Raw genomic sequence first — 27,530 nt, forward strand, 5'->3', positions numbered from 1 at the left:
CTGATTATAAAAAAAGATCTTTTTTCTATAAAAATGCAAGGAACTTTATTGGATTATTTCCCATTCAGCGCATCTCTTTTTACATCATAAATGCACGTTGCCATGCAGCTTCGGTCTTAGCTTGTACACGCTATCAAAAGCTAGAAATTCACATTGTCTGTTTTAGAGTATTCTCATTTCTGCAGGACCCCAGAGACATTATGTTTTTCTAGGTGTATAGCCTGTGTTTTAGACGGCATGAGTGACCTGATGTGCCTTTGTAGCTGCTGGTCCACAGAAGGTTCTATAGTTCAGGTTGTTCCAGCGCTTCTCAAGGGATCCAAGCAAATGTGTGTGGGACCCTTCTGACATTGATTAATTCAGCAGAGGACTCATTCCATCTCAGAAAGAAATATCTGGATCAGCAGCAGAAAATTATGACAGTGTTATGGTATCAGCAGAAACTACCGCCTAGCTACTCTAGAAAGCCCATTCAGTAGTGTATAAGGATTATAACCAAAAAGTACTTATGCAACACAGCAAAGGATAGAGGAGTTATGTCACAGCAGGTGTTGACTACATAGAGCAATAATGATTTTATGCAGGCTGACTAATGACATCCTTTTTGTCTTTGAAAACATATTTTGAACCCTGATGTTGACAGGCATGGGTGAAAAAGCTGCCCCAAATAAAACAAAAGTATGTGTTTCTTCCTTTAGAAGGAATCAAAGATAAAACTACAGCAATGGAGTCTTTGAAGCTCACTGCAAAACATCTGTGCTCCACAAAGATTTAAAAGTAGCACATGGTTAGCAGAAATGCTACCTCTTACAGTTCTGCACTATCCTGGTTAAGCATAGATCTCACCTGTTGGGCATCTAACAGCATGCTTTGCTCTTTAACAGTGGCTGTTTGAACCCATGGTAAACTGTGATGCTCCGTATTGAAACTAAATGGAAAAAAACAGATGGGGTTTGTGCTCCTTCTTGTTCCTTACTCTCTCGTTGTTCACTCTTCCCAGTAAGTGTGAAGGGAAGCTCCATGGTCTTACCCACGGTCCCTCATTCTGCTTCCCTCAGTGTCCGTAATGCAGTGTAACACTCAACAGCGTATCGTCTCTGCAATTAGATTGAACATCTCCTTTCTACTGTATGACACCTGATCTGCTTTTGTACGCTCAAAATAACGGTAGCTAGGAGCTACTGGTTGGTTAGTTAGGTTTGCTTTTTTAACTGATTAAATTTTTCCCACAGTAATCACAACAAAGAAAATCCAGTGGGTATAATCTGTAAAAAGTAAACAGTATGTGTACACTCAGGAAAGTCAAACCACAACAAGAAGCAGCACAGACAGCATATGGCCCTGTTTACATACACAAAATTAACAGTATGAAATCCAATTAGGAAGACGGAGATCGTAATCATCATATTAGACAGCAGTTTCCAGAGTATGTGAACTTGAGACCTCAGCATTTCCTTCCCAGCCTGAATGATGCTGAATTGTTAGATTTATGTCATTCCCTTGGTTTCCGATAATGGGATTGTGGTGAAAGGTCAATAGAGAGCACGAAGCCAGGACGTGAACGATTGGTGTTTCAACGGAGCTTTCAGTAGCCTGTACAGCAGGGCGCAAGCTCCAGAAAAGCTTTACTGCTTACAGGGATTGTGGACAAAGAAATTCCCTAAGCGGTGTCTTCTGCTTTTGTTCAGTCATAGACGGGTAGGATTCAGCTGTGAAAGGGAAAACGTCAAGGGAGTTTGTTGCAAATGGATGCGTGCAAGAAAAGCACGATTTCAAGCTCTTCCGTGCACTGCTGATCTAACAAGGGTTGTCCAACACGGTGCTTCTTGCCATGAGAGACGTTAGACTGATACATCTTTAATATCTGGGTTTATATTTCTCTTTGGGTATCTCTGCTGCATATGGTCAAGTACCTTCTCTTCCTAATAACCAATATTGAAAACTGTCACCTGTTGAAAAGTGTCTCCTGGCACATCTTCCCTTTATGGCTGAGCACTTAGGTAATTCACAAAGAAACAGGAATGTCTGGAACACACAAATCATACTCTGCAGTAATTACCCATTAGCAGCCGGGTTCAACTTTGCAAACCTTTTCACAAAAGCCGTTACCTACATGGTCTTGCTGATACCAGTAGAACAATTCCTAGCTGCGTTCCCTGATGGGAATCGTGCAGTGCCGTACAACCGAGGGAGGGGTACTGGTACCAGGCATCCTGCCCCACAGAAGTGCTGAACCTCAGCCAGGGAAACTGTTACGTACTCTTACTACTTACTTTTCCAGCAATATTTAATTAACCTAACCTTGGGATTACATTTCTGTCTTTTCCAGGGATGCGATTAAACTCTAATAAAATAACCATTTAAACTGTTAAAAAGAGTTTTAAAAAGCTCTAATCCCCTCAAAGAAATTTTTCAGCCCGGTTAATGACTGCTAGCTGAAATGTTACATTTTTAATGAGTTTATCTAAAGAAACTTAGGGAAGGCGCCTGATGCCTTAGTACAGAAATGTTGTGTTGCGGCTGAATTTGTTTTTACAGTTTAAACAAATATACTTACCAGTTTTAAATAAAATGTTTTCATTATCTAACAAGTAGTTTTGGTAACAAATTATATTAATTAAACGTATAGAGAACTAGTGCTCTCTTTAGGCACCAAGTACACAAAAACATTAGCCCTTTTGGACTTTTTTTGCCAAAATATCTTTCACAGTCATTGCATATGATAGAATTTTCATAATATAAGAATTTTTCACAACTGCTGTAACTTTGTGGAACATCAGATGCTGACTAACTTCCTAAAAGAAACTCACAGTTTAAAGAGCAGTTGAATTCTACCATGACATTTGGCATAGCTTGACAATGATGTCGTGCTGTGCAAACAGGGACAACAAATAGAGCAGTAATAAGGAAAAAAATGAGAGTGTATCAGGAAATAATGCTTTTTCTTGGAATAGGATGTTTAAGTGTTTCAAGTCAAGGCTTATCATGCCTTGCAGTATTCATAGAATTTGAGATTTCTCCAATTTGTAATTCTACTAATTATTCTCTTCCCTTTCTATAGGCTGCTGATTTCTAGCCTTTTCGATAAACAGAAAAATGAGATATGTTTTAATATTTAGTATTTTAATAGTGAAACTCGAAGTAAATGCAACATTCTCATTTGGATTTTGAGTAAAAGAAAAATAAAGATCAGGCTTCCAGCTCGTATCAAGAGCAATAGAACCTGCATGGATTTTGTTAGCTTATGACAGCTAAGGACCTGGCCAAAGGAAATCGGAGTTTGGGTTGATACGTAAGCCAGATGTAGGTGCCAGTTGGCTGGTTTCCATATCAACCATAACTTTGAAATTTGTGAATGCAGAAAGTCAGCTGTAAAACTGCACAGCTAGCTATGTAATTCGGAGAGCTCTGGTGCTGGCGTGGGAAACTGGGCAGACTTGGGAGGGCCTGGAGCACTCTTGAAGTCCCCAGCTAATGCTGTTTCTGATCATAGATTAATTCTCTTTCATTCCATCCATTTACAGGCAGATTCTGGCTCTAGAATTGGTTCTGGACAGGAAAAAAAGAGCGAGTAAAGAGAGTCCTCCGTCATGTGACGAATTATATGACAATGACTACTGTGGCCATGCAAATAACACTTTCTTGTTACTGATGGTTGGGATCATCTGACCAGGAACCACTTTCAAGTCTTAAAACTGAAAAGAGTTTGTGAAGTACTAAGTCCATATTTTTTTCATGACCGTGTTTTGAACACCTGCAGGTGCCCTATGCAGCAGACTAATTTACAGATGATCTTTTGAGCTGTAAGTAGCATATCCTCACTGCAAGAATTATTTTGATGATAAGTGCTATCATTTGGAGCCAAAGATTTTGAAATAAGCCTACCAACCAGCATACTTTAAAGCAGCTTAGGTAACCAGAATGTATCAAAAAGCCAGCCAAGACCATGTGGGTAAGCCGTCAGCCCTCAGCAAAGCTGGGATAAGACAGAATACCTCAAGGCATAACATTTTGTTTCTTGTTTGTCAGCGTTGGACTGTTTTCTGTGACTCTACAGCCTTCCTCTGCCTTTAGCCAAAAGAACAAGCAGATACTGCTGTTTCTAAGCAAATTAAATAAAACAGGTTTATCTCTCTGGAAAAGGATAAGTTCCCAATGTTTTTTCTTATCTGTGTCTCAAAGCTTCTCTTTGCCACTGCACCCACGAGGTTCCCAAGCGTTCTGTACCCCTCCTTGCTATTCCTTGGCTACTGCTGCACAGGCAGCCCCAGCGCTTCCCACAGCCCCTCCGCTGAGCCAGGACATCTTGCTGCTTTGTTTTCATTAACAAAGTGTAAATGTGATTCTCAGCATGAGGGCTTTCTAGGACTATGTCAGCTAAACGGAGATACTCATAATGCTTTATTGTTAACAGTGAGCCAAGCTGCAAGAAGCTCAGTACTCCTGGATGGTTGGAGTCTTGACGAGCGGCATCAGTCGAGCAGTGCAGCAGGAGCCATGTCTCTGCCCTTCCGAAAAGAGTTGGAGAAATATAAGAATATCAATGAAGATGAAATACTCAGCAAACTCTCAGAGGATGAACTGAAACAGCTAGAACATGTTCTCGATGACCTCGATCCTGAGGTTAGTGATGGGGGCCAGGGGCATCATAGTTCAAAAGCGGCCTATTATAAATGTCACATACTGCAGCATTTTATATTTGGATTCCGTTACAGTAGAGGCAGTGTACCCTAGAGTATGAGCAGCCCAGCTAGGGACATTTTGGTTTTATTCCTGCCGTGATGTGCTACTTGCTTTTGTACCAGTCACGGTGCCCTTTCTCTATCCCTTGTCTATTTAGACATGAGCTTGTCTGCAGTCTAAATCTTTAATCATGTTTGTACACTGCAGCACGATGAGAAGATTTTTATGGCTGCTATTTCTGAGCACAGCAATAAACAAACAAACATAATGTGTGTTTGTGAAGATCAGATCTTTTGAACTTCTGAAATCTGTTGACTGTGTCATTCAGCGCAGATATTTTTAGCTGAAGAGAATATATTTAGGCATGATTGAGAAAAAATAAGATTCAGCTACACAACTGTCATTTTCTAGAGAGCAAGGATAATTTGGATATTTGAAGACACTCTCACAAAGAATTTAAAGATCTCTGGCCTGGGAACCACTTGGTCCTACAATAACAAGGTTACAGTCACAAGCGTGCTGGATGGGAGTTCTGACTGTAACTGCCCCAAAACCTTCCAGACTGATGTAGGAGTTTGAAAACTGGCAGGTAAACTGGCAGATAAAATCTGTTCGCTCTGGAGACAAAATAAATTTGAAAAAACACAATAGATTTATAGCTTCTAGTTCTATAGCACAAATTTAGCTGGAAGTCAAGGGTGGTCTTTACCGTTCTCTCCCTCCATGTTGCCACTTCCCTCACTACTACCACTTCTACAGTGCATTTTCTGGCATTTGCAGGTATCTGGCATCTCAGATGGAGACACAGGGCATTAAAAAAACCAAACCAAACACAACAAACAAAACAGGCCACAGTGCATTTGGAGTCAGGCTACATACGTGGAGTAAATTTGTAGCGCTCTGGGCACATTTGCACATGCATAGATGAAATGTCTAGTGACTTGAGTTCACTGGCTGTGCTCAGAATTCGCTGGATATTTGCCATGGGTCAGATTTACTGTGCACGTTCTGGCCAACGATGAAGTGTTTCTGCAGTACTCTGCGGCATCTTCAACATGTTGGCTTTACTCCACGTGCACTGCAGAGGCCGCGTACCTGTATTCCTTTCTGGGATTTCCTGGACTGAAATGTAGGAGCCTTATGCATCTTCCTATATTATGGGATGCAGATGCAGTGACATGGTCACACAGCTCCATGTTTAAAGTGCGGCTTCGTCTGCTCGCTGCCTGCATACTCCAGATGACTGAAGTCCACATCATTCACCAATTACTTTCTGTGCATGCCATTCATTTCTCAAGTCCAAGAGACATCTGCATTAGAACGAAAGGAATTTTTTAAAAAATGAAAAGAGAGAGAGAAAAATGGGGAAGCAAAAGAGTAAATGAAGAGAAGAAAATGTATAGAAAACTCATCCTGGTCTATTTACCTGGACTGCAAACTCTGTGGTTATAATATGCGTAACACAAAGGGTTCTGATCTTGCTTAGTTCTTTGGTGCTGTGATTGTAAATATGGTTAATAAAAATATTAATAGGTGGTACAGTCAAGAAGCCTGACAGATATACTGGTTTTAACGGTCACGTTTAGGTAATGTGTGTTATTGCTGCCACGGAAGAGCATTATGTGAAGTAACGTGCAAAGAATGATTTCACTTAAAAACCAAGGACATTGAAATGAAATTTGGAACACCATATGAAACTGCCTCATCTGCTTTACATGCCTCCCTCCCTTTCACAGAATGCCTTGCTTCCAGCGGGATTTCGGCAAAAGGACCAGACCACTAAACCTGCCACGGGGCCTTTTGACAGAGAACGCCTGCTCTCGTACTTGGAGAAGCAAGCGCTTGAGCACAAAGACAGAGAAGACTTTGTACCATTTACCGGGGAAAAGAAAGGTACCGTCCTTCTTTGTGTCGGTGTTGAGTGACGGACTGCCTGGGTGCAGGCACCCGCCGCTGCCTGCCCTTTTTGTGGAATACGCTGGGACGAAAGAGGCGCAGGCTGTTCCTGTGGAGGGCGAAGCTCAGGAGTCAGGTCTAGAGCCGTCGTAGCAGGAGACGAGGGGGTGGTTTCATCTGCCGCGTAGTGGTCTGCCTTGCTACTCCGGAGTCATAACGGCAGGTTTGATCAGGCCCGTGGGTGGGTATGGGAACGCACGGGCGCCAGTCCAGCAAAGGGCTCGGTCACCAGCTCCCAGATCAGCAAATGCCCCTATTTGCAGTCAAGCGTGGACAAAGGTGGCCTCGCTAACCTCGCTGGGACTATTCCCACATTAAACATTAGGCCCATGCAAGGGTACTGCAGTGGGGGAGGTGTTTAGGAGGAAACGTATAAATGCCTTTCTAAGTAAGTATTGCCTACAGTTCCTGTAAATAATAGCTCAGGGAATACACTTACAAAAAATAAGTATTTTTCCACTTGTTTACTAGCACATCTGGCAGTGCTATTCATGCGGACAGTGTCTCTGCTTCCCCTTGTCCTACAGCTACAGGAGAAAAAGGGAAAAACAGGAAAACCTAATTCTAATCATTCACAGGATAACCTTAGGGCAGGAAGAGTCATATTTTTAAGCAAACAATGTTCCTTTAGCACCATTATCTCCTTTTCCTCATTTATATAAAGTGGATAAAAATGCCTACCTCAGGCCACCCTTTCATTCAAGAAGGAACTTACTATGGGTCCATTTCTGGCCTTCTAATGAATTTGCCATTATTTCAGTGGGATCGGCTTAAGGGAAAGCAGGTATTTCGAGAAAGTCGAAGGCAGCATTTTTTACTTTATGTATCATTACCAAAGGTATATAAAGTTATTTGCAGGCCAAGAGTGGTTACTATCATTACATTGTGTTCTCAGTCTTTGAAACAGTGGCTTCAGACAAATGAGACATTTTTCAGCTAGATCTGATTGATGCTATATGATGCAGCATATTCTTTAACCTACTTTTCCTCCATCATAACTTGCGCTTACTGCTATTCACAGGGTTGATTCTGAGCCCACTGAAATGCAGTGACACTCCAGTGATCCTGTTGGTAGCAGGGGTGATCAAGCACATCCTGTACAGAAAGGGAAATGGCTTATTGTAGTATGGATTCATTACCAATTGTTTCCAGTCTCCTACAGACCACTGTGTTAGAGCAGTACAAGTTAGCACTTGCAGGTCTGCATACCAACACCTTCTGTCAGGTCTCATCGTGCTGATATTTACTGACTTAGGGCTAAGACTTTGCATTTTGCACTGTGGTCATGTCAGAGATCTCCAAACATGCCTGAAACATAAGTACACAAAAAATTAGCGGTGCGTGGAATCGCATATACCCATAGGAGTGGCGCTTGATCTGTACAAAACTAATCCCTGTGTTGTCCCTGACAGTGTTATTGTACGAACTGGCCTGTTTATTCTATTTCGGTTTTCTTTTGATGAGGCTAAAGCAGTATTATTCCTACGTTTGCTTCCAGATGCCCTTAAAGTGCTTATTAGTGCTGCTTATTAATTCCTGGTGTCTCTGGTGTGGAAATACCACTGCTTTACACACACAAATAACCACACATTTCACTTTTCCCTCGGCACAGAGTGAATTCAGCCATGCTAGCATTTAAAGCTATTCTTATTTTGACTTTTGATTCACTGTGATCATTTACTTCAGAATTACAATTTAAAGAATTATCACAATTATGAGGTTATGACAGCATTTTAGGCTAAAGGAATTATTCCCTTAATTTCTCCTGTTCCTTGTATGACACCAGTTCCTGACAAACCCTCAGTATTGGCTTTAGCAGATTAAATCAAATGAAAACAACCGCATGTTCTGTGATTTCTGCAGTCATTTTACAATTATAATCTAAATGCAAAGAATTCTACTAAATTTTCTTTGAAGTCAAAGGCCAAATGCCATGAAAATACCCTTTGTTTTTCTGTTAATATTAGAAATAACTGAATTAATCTGAGATCTGCTGAAGTCCAGTACCTTGAACATTGAGAAGTGGTTGGACTGCACAGTGTCATTTTTGTGCTGCTTTAAGGGAAGTGGCTTTGAGAAAGAATCTGGCTTTTTTGAGCTTGGCATATCCCCAATTGGTACTTGAGTGACTCTGCGGCTGCCCCTGGCTTGCTTGGTAGGAAGTGTCCTACAGAAAGACCACCAGACTGCAAGCACGGGGCTTCGCTGCCTCCTTTTCTTGTTCTCCTCCCCTCTTGCTCTGCACTGCAGAGACTTCATGCAGAATCTGAGCCTCAAAAACCATATGACTGAAGTCTCCATCTGCCAAATGTACCGAAATCTTCCCGTGAATTGTACGATAATCCTGCTAATTGGGCGAATCTGGTGAAACGTGATGAATGTTGCACAAAGGCCATGTGTGGCTGGCTCTGGATCCTAGAATCTGTGCTTGTAACTGCAGCATTACTTATTTTGACACTGTCAATTGAAAAAAACAGTAACAGAATGACTGTATTAAAATATTAATTACTTGATTTGCATTTATAAGATGTTTTCTGTGCAAGGAAATAAAGCAATCCTGCAAAGACATTTCCAAGATATGATACTACATGCTAGATTTGAAGTCACTTTAATTAGAGAATAATTAGTATTCTTCCAAAGCTTAGTAATTAGTTCAGGGTAAATAATTTACATTTTTAAAATGCATCCTCAAAAGAAACTAAAGAAGGATATCTCTTGAGGAAAAGCTTATTCCTCACCTTCTGCATGTTGGTGGTCTCCAAGGTGTATTTACAGATTGGTAAATATTTATATGATTATATTATATAGATGCCTGTTAAATGATTTCTTTACATTATAGCAGCACTGTAATGTAGCCACACTGTCAATAGCCCCAAATTAACTTTACACTAATTCTGCTAGTTAAAAGTTAAGTTCTGGGGCAGCTCTAAAGTGCATCCAGTTGTGTATAATTAGAAATGGGAGGTGTTGATGCCAATGTACCATTTGGCACTACTTACCGCCTGAGAATATTTGTGTGTTAGTAGGATTAGAATATGTCAAGTGTTGTTTAAGCTTTTGTCAGTGTTTTGTACTTTGATATTTGTCTGCCGCTGGGAAAGCATTTATTTTTTCAAATTTAGAAAGTGGGATGCTTCTACCAAATGTTAAGTGACATTTCTACCAGCTCCTACATTTATCGTGCAAAGCTGGTACTGACTTGAAAATTCAGTAATGAGCCGAAAAGAAGGTAGTGTTTAAAATATCCTCCTTCCAGAATAGTCTGTGATAAAAAATAATGATGTATCTACTCTCTCTGCCTCTCTTTTTTTGTTGTTAATGTTTTATTAGAGAGTTCTCGACCAAAAAGCAATACTGAGCAGCTGCTGAAGGACAAAATTCAGTTGCCTACATTGATCTCTATGTGCTGAACACACAACCATAAGGTTTTGATTGTGCTAGAAAACAAGCCAAAACAAATTCCAGAGCTGACAGGGATATTCAGAGTGGTTAAAACACAGGAAATGTTAAATATGAGCTCAAGGTGGGGGGCTGATTGTGCAGGGAATTGCCTTGTTTTTGATTGTAATCGTGGTTTTGAGAGGTTGGAAATGTTTGGCAAAACCGATCAAATGTATGGCATGCATTAGGGTTTTGGCCCTCTGCCGTATTTCAGCTTGTTAATGTACTACACTAATTGCTGTGCAAAAAAAAAGGTTTTAAGCCTGTATGGGATAGGTCTCAAATTTCAATGAAAACCCAAGTTTTGCGCTGAACCAGGGCCAGAACGGTCACAGCTGGACAGGCGCACACCCAAACTGGCCACCAAGCAATTTTTTCATACTGCTTTACCCCGCGTCCTCCCTAACACGAGTCAGGGGTGGGTGCTTCATTTGAACGTCCCCGTGGTGAGTGTTTGCTCCCACTGTGGTATGGAAACGATCTGGTGGCTTTCAGGAACTCTTGTGCAACACAGCCATTAATCAGCCATTCCCACAAACAGGGGGTTCGTTATTAATGAGCAATGGAGGTTTAGGGAGTTAGGGCTGATAATTGTAGCCATAGTGATTGGCAGTTTATAAGTGTTTATGTATTTTTGGATTAGTTCCTACTTAGGATACATATTCTAGAAATCCTTACGCAGAACCTGATGAACTACAGAAGTTACTTAGACCGACCTGCTGCATTTAACACGTATAGCTGGAACAGCCAGTTATCACACTTTGATCACTGTGAAGCCTTTTCTGTATCATTTTCAAGTTCATGAAAGGTCCACGAATAAAAAGAAAAGGTGCAGAAAGTAAGGGGCAATGCAGGCACAAAATATTAAAGAGCAACGTCAATGCTGCATGTTTTCTCTTACTGAATGTGGTATGTACATCTGATCTCAGTTAAGATCTGAGTACTACTGTAATAAAAACATAAACTATTAACAACATTTCTGTTTCTGCTTTGTTGCAGTGGTTCTCTTAACTACATGGTACTAATGAAACATAATTGAAAAAAGTTCTGTTGTGAAATATCCTTAGATATGAAAAGTTGGCCGTGCCATTTTTAATTGCTATAAAGATGGCTGTTTCAACCCTTCACCATTATCCCTGTTTTCTACAAGGTCTTCTGCTCCTTGCCAAACCATTTCATCTTGGATCTGATCCAGTTCTCCTCAGAGTCATGGAAAAACTCCAGTGGATTGGGCTGTTATTATTTGTGGCTGGAAAGGGAAGTGGAACACGTTTGTATGTGATTAAATGCTGACATTTTTAGCCAACTGATAAAAGGGAAAAGGAAGAAAATAAAGATGATTAAACCAGAGAACTTTTGGGCAAACCCCTGTTTTCAGTTGCTCTGGCAAAGACCATCTATCTTGCATGTTGTGCTGTGCCAAGAAGAGTATCAATACACAGCACTAGTAATAATGACAGTAATTTTCAGAAGGTCAAAGTAATAGAGTAGATGCTAATGAGTTCCAATTCCAGTTTCTCTAACAGACTCTATATAAAAAAGTTAGGGTTTAGTTTAGAGACACAGTATCTTTCTTGGACTGACAAAGGCAGTCTTTTCACCCCCAATGCTGAAATGGTTTGTTTAAATTTTTGCCACCTTTTTCCTGTTTTTCCAGGCTTAAATTTAGAACCGATGTTTGTCTCTTAAAGCACTGAAGGTGCCGCAGTTGCTAACAGTAATGCTCCTAGCCAGTGCCTTTCACTGCATGCTTTTGTAAGACCCTGTTTTAGCTGCTCATGACTTTGCCAAACTTGCACAGTTCACGCTGAAATTTCCCATGCTGAGAGTCTGCCTCGGGCTGAATTTTTGGAAAGTGTCAGCAAAAAAGGACTTGGCTGCTTCCAAGAACAAGATTAGGAGAAAACACATTGGTTTAGCCATCTAAAGTAAATTTTTCCAGCTGTTTTTTTATGAGCTGCGGTGCCTCCATGCTTTGAAGAGGGGACTTGAAATGTATGCCCTTTGCAATCCCCAGGGAAATACACTTGAATCTGGCATCTTCAAAATATTGCACTTTCTTGTACATGCAGTTTATTATAGCGTTCTCCAAACATTCCCCCTGCAGTGAGTATCGCTCGTGCCGTCAGAGCTTCTGCCTGCATGTGCAGACAGCGCAGCGGTGCCCGCCGAGCCCCGGCGTGGCTGGCTGGAGGGTGCGTGGGCTGTGAGGGATGCTCTTGGAAATGGCTCATCCGAGGGGCCACTGCCACGCCAGAACCAAGGGCAGGGAGACTCTCTCCTGCTCTGACAGAGCTCCCCTCGCTTTGTAAGGGCACTGTAAAGGAGGAGAAAAAACAGTAAACAGCCAGCAGAAAGGCTGGTGCGGAGAGATGGAGGGACTGGTTTTCGAGGAGCTGTGTGACCGTGTCCAGGATGAAGGACTGGACGTGGCAGCTTTGTGGAGGGAGCTGTGGTCAGGAGGAGAGAGCAGAGGGAGAGGAGGTGGTGGGAAGGGTCGGGGTTCAAAGATGTGCAAAACCAGGAGACACAGGGGATGGGGACGGCACAGGGGACAACGAGGAAAGGACCAGGGGAAAAGGGTACGTGGGATGGGAGAAGAGAGGCCAGAGAGGAACACAACTAGTGCGGCATCTGGCTCTGCCCAGGTTTCAGGGTCCTTTGGTGTCCCTGAGAACCTGGAGCCCAGCAGCACAGCTTGACTCTCTCCCTCCTCTGCTGCTCTTCCACATCAGACGTAAGAGCTTTGCTGTGTTGGTGAAGCAGGTCAATCCAGGTGGTAATCCAGAGGGCTGCTGTAGGACTACAGGGATCCTAACTGTTGTGATAAGCCATCTGAGGGTCTGATCAAATTCTGGGCTTCTTTCTGTTTTAAAGATCATAGGCTGGCTTTTGTTTATTTTTGTTTGAGAAAGTATCTTTTCAGAAGAACTCTTTAAGGGGTATCGCTAAGACGGCAGAATCACAGCACGCCAATCAAAGTCAAAGGCGTTGGTGCAATTTAACTTCACTCTTTGTCTATATGCACAACAGATTTAATAACTTCGGAAAGCTTAACTTTGCAACCTTCCTATTCTGTTATCATAATTTATAAGGCATAGAACATGCAGACACTAATCCAGGAGTAACAGGACAGCAGCAATTATGATAACTGCATTTTAATTGCTACTAGCTTTCAGCTTCACACTTATTTGAACTTGGCCTGTTTTCTTCTTCATAATACAAATTTATTCCTGATAAGAACTAATTTAGCTCCATTTTCATAGACTATTTGTAGGGAGGAGTTTAAGCAAGCCTCAAAAGAAAAGAATAGTGCAAAATGGAAAAAGTGAATCAGGTGCCTGTGATTTATGCAAGGCATATTTCCAAGATTATTGAATTTCACTTCTAAGGTCAGTGTAGCATTCTGTAATTGAGAATAAACAGGCACTTACTGTAGTCAGTGATTCATTGAAAAGTAAGAAGTAATAAGCGTAACCAGATATTTTCTTGAAAGTACAATAATCTGAACTAGAGTTTATAGGAAAAGAAAGTACATTATTGTTTTACAATTATGGCAGAAAATGCATTTGTATTATAAAATCAACTATCCTTAATAAAACTGATGTTAAATAAGAGGACGTTTTTACAGCTAGGATAAATGGGTTTATTTCCCATTGCTCTGTGCTTTGTTGAGTTTTAGCTTGTACAAGGTGGGAATAAATACTAAGTATTTATACTAAATAAAGATGGTGGCAATTTATATTTATTGACAAAAGTCTAGTGAGATAAGAAGGAAGGCAGAGAGAAGACATACCAGAAATGATGTTCCAAATACTGTAAAGTATAAATGAAGATGAAATCCTTAAAGTGTGTTTTAGATTGGACACCCTAGTAAAATCCTACCAATTATGCTATTCAAATTTCTTTTTTTTCTTTTTCCCCTTATATAACAATAAACAAATAAAATTACTTCAGAAAAAATACACTTGAAGTAGTTCCCTGCTTAATTAATACATTTTGCTATATATGTGCCTATGTGGCTATGTAGTTAACTATTATTGTATAAGGAGATGAAGTTAGGGATACATCTCATTTCCTTGCTTTACTTTGACATTGCTTTGATGCGGGCATTTGCATAATGCAGGAAATCAGAGCTTGCTGAAACCAAGTGGCAAAATTATGTCTATGGTTTTATGACTCTACCCAAGGTATTTCTTTTTTTTCATAGAATTTGTTTTCCTTTTATCTCACTCTACGTTTCTGTCTCTCTGTAGTCCTTTTTAGTGAATCCTTCTTCTCTCTGGTTTTCAATGGATCTTTTCCCCGAGCCTCTTTTGAGTAAAACGTGAACTATATCATATTTCAGTTTGAATAGAAGTTTTGCATGTGTGAAAAGGAATAGGTCTGCTGTTAGACTGAGCCAGGACAAATCTCCACTCAGTGCACTCACAGTCAGAAAGTCCCTGGGTTATAATAAGCTGCCTCAGTCGTCATCCAGATCACCCCAGGCACTTATCCCAGTTTGACAGAAAGAAGGGGAGAATTGCATTGATTTACGCTTAAAATTTCATGTTGAAAAAAGCACTTTGAATTCCAGACATTTTGGGTTTCTATGCATGTGTAAAAACAAAGCGATATTTTAATGCTTACTTTTTTTTTTTTTTACTGGAATTTAATTTTGTTTTGCAGTTAAACACAATAATATGTTATTTTTGTACATAAATGTGGTTATCTTTGTGTTGTTAACACTGATGTAGCTTAAGTATGATATGTATAAACGTAACTTTTGTCACTGTGTTTTTCATTGGTAGAAAGATAAGCTATTACTATTAAGACTTAGCGCAGAGCATTAGCATATTCTGGAGGCAAAATGTGACACAGCCAACATTAATTATACCACATAGAATGTTATAATAAAGTACCTTCTAAAATACAGTATGAATATAAAGAGCACCAAGAGCAGCAGCCTTTCTTCATAAATCTCACTTTAAAATAATAAAATGTCACTATTCTTCCAAGGCTTCTTCCAAATAATAGATTTTAAATTTAAGCTGGACCATTGAAACGAGCAAGCCACAATCCATATTTTATTTTGTCAGTGAATTCCATGATGGCACTATATAATGAATTTACAATGTACGGATGTGGGACTAGGAGGGAACTCCTGAATCTTTAAACTCGGTCCTTAAAATACTGAAGGAAAACTGATTGACAGCCATCTATAAACAGAGACACACAGTTTTGCAGTTGGTGAACAGCTAATGAATTCCTAATAACGTGCTAAATGCATAAGCTCTTCTAACCTCTATCTGCTATGCTACAGCATCTCTTCACATAGGGATAATGCAAAAGAATGTTCTTATCTAGATAGCAGAAAAAAGAGTATTTTTAAAACACCACTGGATGCCAGCAAGGCCCACATATATTAAAGATATATATTACCATCTTTGACATGACCTTGCCCCTTTAAATATTTCATATAACCAATAATAGATTTTTTTGCTAAAACTTTTGCCAAGAATGCTTTAAATGAAACTATCATCGGGAGTCATATACACATTTTAAAAGATTTGGGCTGCCATCCAAGAATTACGTACGCCTGAAACAAATGCTTAAAAATTGTATTCCTATATATGTGAACTGCACAGAAAAAGTATGAGCCTGTAGTAGTTTCCATTACCCCTGGATTTCTTGCTACACAAGATACTTGGCCTACCCGCATCCAAAGTCCATAGAGAAGGACCGACTGCATTACGTATCGTGTCCAGTGTACACCAGACTCGAGGTCCTATGTCCCCTTACAGTGTTATGTGTGCAAGTATAGGCTTCCATCAGCCATTGTTAACGGGGTGGCTGGGGTTTGGGTCCGTGAAGAATCACTTATTGCCTGACAAGAGGTGTTTCACGCAAGCTATGGCTCTGTGGAGTATAGCTGTTAGGGGATAGTATTATCAGTCAGGATAAAGATAAGTAGGATTCTCTCAAGATCTCAAATGACTTAATGATTACTTGAAACTCATGTGGAACCACTAGGGATCTGAAAGGAAAATATTTTATGGACAGTACTCCTCACTATTGATTGTTTACTCAGATATTCTGATTAATTTTGGTCTTCTAGCTTCCAACACAGTCGTGAATTTTTTTCCTTATATGTTATCCTTATGGCATCAAGTTAAGCCTTGGTCAGTGGTGTCTGGAAGCTGCCATCCAACACTTCAGATAGATTAGGTGGTAGTTCAGAGAGAGTCTGAAATCTTAGCACCTGTGCTGTTATGAAATCTGGAGAGCATGACTCATCTATCTTCACAGAGTATTTCCTACCCGGATTTCCACTTGACTTTTGTTTGATGTTGCTGGGATGGCTGTCTCTGATTCACATCATCACTGAGTGTATGGTGAAAGTTAAAGTGATTCTTACCTCTGGCCCACAAAGGCTTTTATCTTCTAGAAGCCTCTTCTTAAAAAATTACTCACTTAAAATATCGCATGAAAAATGAATCATAATATGATACAACTTTGCCTTCTACATAACCTTCTGTCCAGTTTTGTACTCGGAAATTATTTAGCCTTGGTACAAATGTCTCTAGGGTAAATAATGCAAATCCTGCCTCAGTAAACCTTGCCAGAGTTTCAGAAATTTCCATTAAGATTTTTTTCTGAGCTTATTCAGTGACCTCAGTCATGGAAGCTGACAGTATAGAAATTGCTGTAGACAAACTTGTATGAAAGAGATAAATGAATTGGGTATTATCTACATGAAAATGATACTTTGGACCGTAATGGGGAAAAATTAAGCCACAAAAGGATGACAGTGTTGAAAAACCAGAGGCAAAGCATCTGTAATTCAACACTGAATACGAGAACTGCATTTATTAATGGTAACAAAATAATATCACTAATACAGTTAAAATTAAACTATTTTAGAGACAATTCAGAAAGCCACAGGATATGCTTCAAGCATTACATCTAAAGTCTACAGAGCTGCACAAAAGGACAATTTAAAATTGACAGTGGGCCAAAGCCACCTGCATCCAAAGGTCGTCACAGCTTCGTTACAATGGGATTAACTAAAGCCTGCTTGAGAAGTAGTTGTTAGGGACAAGGTGAGGGGAGCTCCTCCACGGTGGACAGCAGAACATGGGAATTCACAGAATTCTGGGAGCAATGACACCGTCTGTTGCACGTGGCATCATCTACGATATTACTGACTGTATGGGTTTGGTGCAGGAAAGTACTGAGTGGGAGAAGAGCCCTAGCAGCGCGGGTGACCGAAGTGCAGCCCTAGCTCTGATCTGAAGGGCCTCGCTCCAAGCGTTGGCAGTTCCGTCGTCACACGACTGCGGTTAACTGTAATAGCAGGCTAACGGAGTAGTGGGACTTTTTGTGTTGTTTCTGGATTTATGCTATGGTTTCCTCATTTCAGTCTTGGGGGAATATTGCATGGAAACACACACACCTGCTGACCCCAGTGTAACAGCAGTATACAAAGAGAGGCAAACAGGTCAGGAGTCTTTCTTGGGGAACATGTGGTTCAGTTCAGTTCAGACTTTCCAGGCTTGCACAGGTGATTAGGACAAGGCTATTTATGTGAATGATCATCAGGAGACACAGAGGAGAAATACTCATGGAGGTGCTGGGAATTAAACTGAGTTACTAGAAGAGAACAGATTTGCTGAGCTCTCAGGCTCTTGTATGGAATTTGGTAAACGGAAAGGTTCTTGCAGTAGAATGGTTTTAACTGCTTCTAGTGCCTCATTTAAATACAAGGATGAAATTTCTGCAAGCTTTTTGTGTAGACCTGATTCTGCCTGTTTAAGGCCACAGGAACTTCAGAAAAATCCCAGCTGTGACTGCTCCTGGGCATTTATTTTAGGAAACTTCCTTCCTCATTAACAATCACCAAGACGGAGCAGAAGACTGCACCTTTTATTTTTAGACTCTTCTTAAGATCCTGGTGTGGAGGATAGCATCAAGTAAGAAAGAGGAAAATATGCACTTGATAACATTTCCAAGCAGTTCCACTGTCACAGACTTATTACCCCCACTGCCAGGAGGCAGGTGAGTTGTTCCAATAATTCATTACTCACTCTGGCTTTTTTCTTCTCTTAGGAAAAATATTTATCCCTAAAGAAAAGCCCACAGAAACCCGTACAGAAGAGAAAGTGACCCTGGATCCGGAACTAGAAGAAGCCCTGGCCAGCGCTTCAGATACCGAGCTCTATGACCTTGCAGGTTAGATAATATATAGGTATGACCCCCCCTACATGTCCAGTCCTTCTCTGCCTAGACCTGCCGCCAGGACTGTCTCGTGATCGTCTCTGAAATAGCTGTTTCACTATACAGACAGGCGGCCAACCTGTGGGCCACGCACTGCCCATGACAACTTCAAGCATGACTCGATAGCTACTGCATTTTTGACTTCTACTTATAATTGATGTGTCAGGCAAGGGGAAAAGATGAACCAGCTAACATGATTTGGGGAAGGGAAGAAGGGTAGATGGTAGACTGCAGGCTGGGGTGCTTGCATTGTAGTGGAGGCCATTGATCGTACTGCATCCGCATTGTTTGTAGCATACTATTGCTACCTCCTCTCAACTCTGACAGCCCAAATGGCAGGATGAACTTGTTAGAGGATGCAATGGGTGAAGATTCTGCATCCATGGGGAAATTTGGAATCTAACCCCTCAAATCAGAAAATTGGTTGCCAGCTGATTAGACCTGTGAGAACAGTGAGTAGCACACCTACTGCCGAAAGTTCTGAAAATAGACTCTGTAACAGCAACTAAAGAGTCATTTGCTTACAGAACATACATTTTCCATAAGAAAAAACTGGTGATAAAAGTAAAAGTCTACATCAAGTTAGTAACTTATAATTAATGCAATGCATGATCCTGTAGAATAAAGTCCAATTAGATAATTTATGGAAGAAGTATCAGCAAACACAGCCTAATTTATTCTCTGACACTGTGGAAGTTCATTTGCACAAAAGATAACTTTGCAGCTTCTGTTACGGAGTTTTGGGTTCTCTTGTCATTTCTCTCATAATAGTTTATATCCTTACTATTTATTTTAAGGTCCTGGAATATATATATATATTTTTTTTTCCCAAGCATGTTAGCATCCATGTGCTTGTATAAGAAACCCCTGTGTGAATGCCAGTTTATTGAGCTAGACACATTTACAGTCAAATTCTTCTTGGATATGCCAGACAAAGAGCAGTAAGATGTTCAGGTTGTATATTAGGGAAAAAAATTACTAGGAGTGTAGCACTGAAACAAGTTACCCAAAGAGACTGTGGGATTTCAATCCCTGGATGTTTTCAGGATCCAGCTAGACAAAGCCATGGCTGACCTGGTTAATGTTGGCAACACTCCTGCTTGAGGGGGAGGCTGGACAAGATGACCCGCAGCAGTTCCTTCCAGCTGGCATTTCTGTGATACGCATACTATGTTGATTCAGTTCTTCAAAAATCTCTATTAAAAATGTCTGTATCTCCAGTATTTAGACCTGTAAAGACTCTCCCTATAAGCAAGCATGACTCAGTTAATATTTTATAAAGGGGGTTTTGTTTGGGGAACTAAACTAGAATTTGTAGCAGGTATTTTTCTGCATTCTTTGTTGCTGCCATTAACATTGTATCCTTTTGCTGGTATTTACACATTTTAGCTGTTCTTGGAGTGCACAACATGGTCAACAACCCAAAATTTGATGAAGGAGGAGCCCGCAGTAAAGATGGAAAAGGAACCGTGAGAAGTAAGCAAGCAGATTTCTCTTGTGGGCTATATGTCATCTTTAGGGACTTGTACACCTATAGGTTGGGTGTATTGGTCTAATTTAATGTAATGTAACTGGGTCTTACCTCGATTGATCTCATTAATCAGGAGGGATAGCTCTTTAAAGTAAACACAATCTTAAAATTCATTATCTATAATGACAACAGTACTATGCAAATAACTCATTCCTAAGGAGCTTTGTTTTCCTAGAGAGCAATATCTGGCTCTGCAGAAGCGCTTGAAAGGATGGGAGTATTTACGAAGCCAAGACATATGTATTTTCATTCCACTTCAGTTTAGGCAGCAAACAGAAAACATAGCGAGCTGTAGCTAAGAGGTGGCCACAGCGCAGGCCAGGCCATCTCACCCTGAGTACCTACATCTACGCAGCTGGAAAACAACTTGTAACCACAGGGCTTGAATGTGGCAGAACGCCTGGCAGAGTCACATCTGTGACCAGAGTCACGTCAAGCCGCATTCGCAGGGAGGCAAAGACCGCACGGATGTGCTCCTGCCCCGGCTGCTCTCTCCGATCTACTGCCTCCACCTTAGTCCTGTGGCAGTGTGTTCCAACGGCACCTGTTACATGGTTCCTTAGGGACACGGGAAGTGTAATCGTTCAGGAAATCTCCCAAGAGCTGTAGTTACTAAAAACAAATCCAGAAATGTTTGCACTAAATAAACAGACCTTTGGTGAATCAGATCTTAGCTCAGCAACCAACAGGAGGCTGGATGGGAGGAGAAATGGGTACGTTTGAATTCCAAGTTTTTCTTGAGAGCTGCCAAGCCTTGTTCCAGAGCTCATCACCTCCAAGCTCTGGGGTATCAAGTGGGCTAAACTTTGCTTTTTAAGACAAAATTGTGGAATGCCATTTTAGGGAAACAGTACTCAAAAAATGTTTTCTTCTTGTAAGGCCATGAGAACAGCAGCTATCCTTACCAAGGACTTTCATTTCCATCCTTCATTACTAAAGGGGAGGTGGGAAAGTAGACAGGACACAGTGTCACTTCATTTTTCTCATGATTAAGACAGCTCTGCAAGCCCCCCCAGCAGGGCCCTGTGCGAGCTGCCATCTATCTCATAACAGGCATTACTAATCCACATAGATTTCAGAATATTTTTGTTGTACTGAGTCAAAATGTCAGCTATGTGAGTCAGCTAAACTATGCTCCAATCACAGCCTTAAGAACCAGAAAATCATCATCACATCACTGTATTCTTTGGTCCAAAAGCGATACCTTTCCTTAGCCAAGTGAAATGCTTCAGTAAAAGAGGGACATCTCAAAAGTTGCCCATCGATGTGGCAAAACAGCACCATGATTAAAGGAACAAGATAAAACTCACGGGAAGCAACAAGAAGTAGAAAATGAAAAATACTGCTAACTCTAGACTGAGTATACTGTGACGTCTAACCTGAGGACAGGGTACAAGTCACTCCCTGGCTCCCAGCTTGGCAGGGTGTTGCCACAAGTGCAAAAAATGCTTTGCTGTTTTTTGTTTACTTTCCATCCTTGCATCCAAGGTGAATTCTCTGTATGCATTTTACCAGTAGTTTCCAATTCCTTACTCCCTAGGAAGGCTGGAGTGTTATTCAGGGATATGTAAGGTCTGAGGGAATTAGTAAAAAAAAAAAAAAAAGTTTGGGGTGAAAGGGAGCAGAGTGAAAACCAGTTCAAGGTTTGTGTATGACTTCATCTCTACTAAGAGCATGAGTGCTAAAAAAATATTTGGTTTTATTTTGGCCTGTGATAAGGTATAAACTTTACATGTCACACTGAACAGCAATGTGGAGTATATTGAGACTTGAGCACAAGTCTTCAAAGTCACTCACTGTTTGCAACATAAAAGAAAAATGTTTAAACATACTTGTGGTTAGTAACATACTCCCTTCTTGCTTCTAGTGGCTTAGGAGGTCAGGGCTTATAAATGAATCTCCACAACTACATGCATGGGTCTCCTGGTTTCGGCTGGGATAGAGTTAATTTTCTTTCTAGTAGCTGGTATAGTGCTGTGTTTTGGATTTAGGATGAGAAGAATGTTGATAACACACTGATGTTTTCAGTTGTTGCTAAGTAGTGTTTAGACTAAGGCAAGGATTTTTCAGCTTCTCATGCCCAGCCAGCAAGAAGGCTGGAGGGGCACAAGAAGTTGGGAGGGGACACAGCCAAACTGGCCAAAGGGATATTCCATACCATGTGATGTCATGCCCAGTATATAAACTGGGGAAGCTGGCTGTGGGGGCACCACGGCTCAGGGATTGGCTGGGCACTGGTCAGCGGGTGGTGAGCAATTGTATTGTGCGTCACTTGTTTTGTATATTATTATTATTATCATTATTATTATTATCCTTTCCTTTTCTGTCCTATTAAGCTGTCTTTATCTCAATGGTCGAGTTTTACTTTTCTGATTCTCTCTCCCAGCCCACTGGGTGGGGGGAGTGAGCGAGCAGCTGCGTGGTGCTTAGTTGCTGGCTGGGGTTAAACTGCGACAGTGGGAATTAGAAGTACTAATTGTGTTCTAAGCTATGATTTTTATGCATCTCTAAGAGTATTTATAGCTCATAGCTTCCAGCATTAAAAACTGTACCTCTTTGGAGCATGAATACTCAAAGACTTCATAAATCTTGGTGCTGGCAGATGGACTTGCTTTTCATGCTTTGATAGTTTTATTATATAGAAAGTGCAGATGTTGCAATTTTACAAGAGCTAATTGAATTTGTAGCAGGGCTGATAGCATCAGCCAAGAGGAGGAAACTGAGGGGCATCCTAATCATGTTTCTTTATGTTAGCCCAGTCTATTCATAGGTGCGGGGATATTTTTCTCACTGATGTAATGGGCAAGTTCTGAGCACACCCTCCTTTACAGATATTGGACAAAGAACAAAGCAACCCTTGCAGTATATTACATCCTATACAATGGTCTTTAAAACTGCTTTGGCTCAGACTAATTGAACTGGGACTTCTGTACCTAAAAAGGAATTTGCCTGTGACAATACTTCCCAGCCTCTGTGACCGCAGCCTCCAGTGACATGCTTCTGGGGGCACAGAAAGTGCAAAGGGTATGGCAGGGATAACGGGGCTAATACTCCTGTTTCCAGGTTTTGTGGTTCCTATAAACCCTTTCTTGAATGCTACCGTACAAACTTAAATGGGAATTGAAAAGCCAGGCTGTTAAATGATGATGCCTGTTCCTGATGTCAACATTTCATGAGATCTTGTGTTGCAGATGTGGTGAAAGGTGAAAAGGTCAAGCCCATCTTTGAGGAGCCACCTAATCCGACCAATGTGGAAGCAAGTTTACAAAGGATAAAAGCAAATGATCCTAGTCTCATAGAAATTAATCTCAACAATATAAAGGTAGGTGCTGTGTTTTCATTTATGTCATCATAGGAGGGTTTATTCAAATCTTTCCAAAGCCCTTGCCTTTTATCTTCAAATTTTGTCTCTTTTTACTGTTCAGAAAAAGCAGGACACAGGAAGGGGGTGTGGAGGGAACTGTTGTAGAGGCTCCAAGGTCATCAATGCCTGATACTGAATTAGATGCCAGTTAAAAGCCCAAGGGGTGACTCCCTCTGGCTGCCTTTCTTTAGAAGACTGTAAAGCAAGATATCTCATGGGCACTATATAATCATCAGCGGCCAGATTCAATTAGCCCACACATGCAAATGGAGGAGGAGCTGGCATGCGGAGCCTGAACAGCCAGCAGCAAAATAGGAAAGTAGCTCAGAGATGGGTCACGTGCTTGCTTTGGCCTGACCCAGTTAAAGGCAGTGCTGACATTGCATCCTCGCGCAGGCCTCCACGGGTGTCCGAAGGCCCCTGTAAGCAGAGGATGCTTTGCCCATTCTGACATACTCTTAAAAGCATCGGGGATGTTTCATTTTGTAGACTGTGGCTATTAATCGGTTTGATAATAATTAAAATCAATGTCTAGCAATGTGGCTGTTTTTCCTAAGTACTGGATTTATCTTTTTACTGTAGAATATTCCTATTCCAACACTGAAAGAATTTGCAAAAGCTTTGGAAAGCAACACACATGTGAAGACATTCAGCCTTGCAGCTACTCGAAGCAATGACCCTGTAGCTATTGTAAGTTTAAACACTGCTTGGAAAAAAACCACAACAATTTTTAAGTAGGTCTGTGTCTGCTTTAGGTTGCATTCTTCATTTTCCCTCGCAGAATTTCCCTGGGACTATGCAAAATAGAAGTGTAAGCTCTTCTGATCTACCTCTATGTTCTTCTAAGTCTATTTACGTTCTATTTCTTTGTAGGTACTAAGCTATGTTTTGCAGATTCCCCTTTTATTCCCTGAAACTCTCAAGACGTTATCTCATATTCCCTCTTTCTGACCTCTCAGGCATTTGCAGATATGTTGAAAGTGAACAAAACACTGAAGAGTCTGAATGTAGAGTCCAACTTCATCACTGGGACGGGTATTTTGGCACTGATTGATGCACTGAAAGAGAATGAATCCCTGACAGAGATTAAAATTGACAACCAGGTAAAGTGAGAGCATTGAGTGAGTCCGCTTTTGTTTCCCTTCTATATGGATTCCCAGAAGGTTCTCCTAGAGGGCTCTGGCAATGTCAAGGCAACCTCTGTGGCTCAGTCATTCTGCAGCTCACGTCCCAAGCCCAGGCAACCAAACAGTGGAAAACTTCTAAATAAAACTGGTCAAAGCCAAATATAAAACCCAGAGCAAAATCTCCAGGGACAGGATTCTCTTTGTAGTTTGCAACACAGTACTGAAATATAACCACTTATTTCTCTCTCATGTGAAAACAAATATTTTCTTTTCTTTTGGGGACATTTCACGACATCACCAACAGAGGCAGCAGCTGGGGACAGCTGTAGAGATGGAAATTGCCAAGATGCTGGAGGAGAACTCCAAGATTCTCAAGTTTGGATACCAGTTCACAAAGCAAGGTCCAAGAACCAGGGTAGCAGCAGCTATCACTAAAAACAATGATCTGGGTAAGATAGCTACTACATCTACTCATAATTTGTTTATGTGAGCCAAGCCCTGACCTTCCTAGTCACAACTCTTCCTGTCTGTACATAAGATTAATTTTTAACTCTACAACATATTCAGTCTGCTATATGTGAGGGGTGATGCATAGCTCCACCGACTCTAGAGTAGACAACAGCAAAGGTCTTACTGTGATTAGGAGCCACTATTTTTCTTCTCCTTCTGCCACTCCTTCTGGGAAGGGGAATTACTTCAGTCTTTTCCATGGAGCGCCCTCAATTCCCAGCTGCCCTGACGGCTGTTCTGGCCAGTAGTGGAGCGCCAAACCCATCCTGTTTGTTCAGTGAACACAGAAGTCCTCGCTTCTTTGCCCTGCCCATGACAGACCAAGCCTGCCCAGCCAGGGGAACAAAAAAGGCTTTCCTGCCTGTGTGACCAAGTACAGGCAAAGACAATAAAGCTTTGCAAGTTTTACCCAAGCGTGGCATGCTCTGCCCTGTGTGCTCAATACACAGAATAAGAAGGAGATGACTAGGCAGGAGTAGTTTACAGGAAGAAGAAGAAGAAAAAAAAGAGTAACTGTATGTTTTTAATCAATTCTACTTCAAAGTGGGGTGTCAAACCATGATGCCTTTGCTGGCTTCAGCTTGGGTTTCTCTCTGTGAGAACTAAGATAAAAATTGAGCTAGAACCGATTTCTTTCACACATACTTTTATTTTTTTGCAGTATTAATGTTTAGCAGTACCTAAGCATTCTAATGATATACTATTGGTCCTGAAACTGTTAGTGTCCCAGAATGGTATTTGAAACATCCCACCGACAAAGAGAGAAAGACCTTTTTTTTCCGCTATTTAACCAGTTGCCATTAGACATATGTCCTGTACCTAATCTTCATTTTCCTGCTTTTGTATTGTATGGTTTTGTTCAAGATTTAGTAGGACAGAATACCTAAAAGAATTCAATAAAATAAAATAAATGAAGCAACAAAACACTGAAAGCAGACACAAATGGCTGATGCTACATTGTAGGCTTTGAGAAAATGCAGTCTATTTGCCAAGAAAGCACTATGAAATAAACCTCCTGATAGTAAAGTAATGGGGCGTTTGTAGTTCTGTATTGTTGTTACTGACTTTCTATAGTCAAAAGCGTTCATTCATCCAGTTTTACTGCTTTTGTTCTGTACTTCAGCAGTTCAACGTCAGAAGAAGGACATGACAGTTTGATGTAACACCAAATTTTATATCACATGAACAGGAGAACTTCACTGATCTTATCTGGCCAAGTCAGAGAAGACTCAATACATTTTTATTAGGGTATGGAGTAGCAAATGCTGCCCAACTAGACCTACTCTGTATCAGCTGTAACATATCCTAAGTGCTGTAAAAGTTCACATGGGCCTGCTTGTCAAAATAATCCTGCCTGTAATACAAAGCTCATTGCTCTCTGCTTCGCTAAGTGGCAACTTCAACCTACTTGGTTTCTAGTGAGATTCCCGAGTTAATTCATTTACTATCAGATGGTTGATGCAATCAGAGCATATGAAGTTTAAACAGATAATTTAAGGTTCAATATGATGTTTTCCTTGTTACCAGTACTCACTGATATCAATACCTATGAGTACTTCAAATTATTTTCTAAAAGGATATTATTGCTTACCTTTAGTATACACTTGTGCGATTAGAAAAGTTAGTAATTTTTGATGCCCAGTGCTTAAATAATCCAGAGCACTGCCATGCAGACTAGAGCAGACCAGTATCGATTTAGCTGGAACACAGTGGCTTTTAAGAGAACAATAAAACCGTAACAAAAATCTAAATGGAGCCATTGGGAGGAAGCATTGGAAGTGGTGACTTCTTCATCATCTAAAACCTTTAGCTCAGAATCTGATTTTTAGAGAAAATGTATTGATATGAGCACTTGGTGAAATTCTACAATCTGTGATATAGAAAAGTGCAGTTTCAATACAATTGTTTTGTTTAGCATTGATATCTGTTATTTATGACATTTATGGACATAATGCTGCTGAGTATTTGTTAGAAGCTCCTTCCTATTCATGTTACTGGGAAGGGAGTGTGTCAGTGAGAGAAGTCCTTAGATTCTCAAGAAAGCCATACTGACTGCCCTTTTCTTGTTTTATTGATCTAGTTCGTAAAAAGCGGGTGGAAGGAGAGCGGCAGTAGCCACACCGTAGAGGATGCAAAGCAAGATCGGAGGCCACCAACAACTGCAATCTCAGTGTGTTCACTGGTCAGAAGGGAAGGCACTGGAAAACCATTACAATGGGAGTTGCTCATTTCTGTTAATGTCTCCTTTTAACCTTGAAAACACAGCCTGTTCATTTTTAACTTTCACGGTTAATTTAATTTTTATGAGAAAGATTCATAGTTGGTTTGATTTTACTGAAAAAAATGGTTTGCAATAACTGAAGCCAATATGCAGAATCGTAACTGTGTTATTGAGAGTAACATATAGTGACATTGACCCTTATTTTAGACACTTGTTGATACGTTAAAATATAATCTTGTGTATGGATAAGGGATTCTCTGCTGAAAATAGAAATTTTAGGGCCAAGTTCTGCAATGCCTTATGTTTGTGAATAATCCTTACTTACATGTGTATAGTCCTGCTGAACCGAATCCTGCAATGGGATGCTCCCAGGAGCGGAACTAGTAATACCAGTATAGGTTTGCAGAATCACACCCTTAAGCCTCTCCCCTGCAGTGG

General features: G+C 40.8%; 1 protein-coding gene across 3 annotated transcripts; it reads left to right on the forward strand.

Annotated features, from left to right (window-relative positions):
- The first annotated feature begins 4,421 nt into the window (after positions 1 to 4,421).
- On the forward strand, positions 4,422 to 26,986 carry TMOD2 (tropomodulin 2 (neuronal)). Of its 3 annotated transcripts, XM_010571838.1 has the most exons (10): positions 4,422 to 4,623; positions 6,420 to 6,576; positions 18,172 to 18,294; positions 19,729 to 19,788; positions 22,113 to 22,128; positions 23,048 to 23,192; positions 23,817 to 23,924; positions 24,194 to 24,337; positions 24,666 to 24,810; positions 26,952 to 26,986. In XM_010571838.1, the coding sequence occupies exons 1-10, from the start codon at positions 4,498 to 4,500 to the stop codon at positions 26,984 to 26,986; spliced, it is 1,059 nt and encodes a 352-aa protein (XP_010570140.1). In that variant the 5' UTR covers positions 4,422 to 4,497. The 3 variants fall into 3 exon arrangements, with proteins under 3 accessions (XP_010570140.1, XP_010570141.1, XP_010570142.1); XM_010571839.1 differs by lacking the exon at positions 22,113 to 22,128 and having other exon boundaries at positions 19,729 to 19,815; positions 23,062 to 23,192; XM_010571840.1 differs by lacking the exons at positions 22,113 to 22,128; positions 23,817 to 23,924 and having other exon boundaries at positions 19,729 to 19,815; positions 23,062 to 23,192.
- Positions 26,987 to 27,530: the final 544 nt, after the last annotated feature.

This window comes from Haliaeetus leucocephalus, unplaced genomic scaffold (genome assembly GCF_000737465.1).
Source record: "Haliaeetus leucocephalus isolate CR32 unplaced genomic scaffold, Haliaeetus_leucocephalus-4.0 Scaffold339, whole genome shotgun sequence".
Taxonomy (NCBI): domain Eukaryota; kingdom Metazoa; phylum Chordata; class Aves; order Accipitriformes; family Accipitridae; genus Haliaeetus; species Haliaeetus leucocephalus.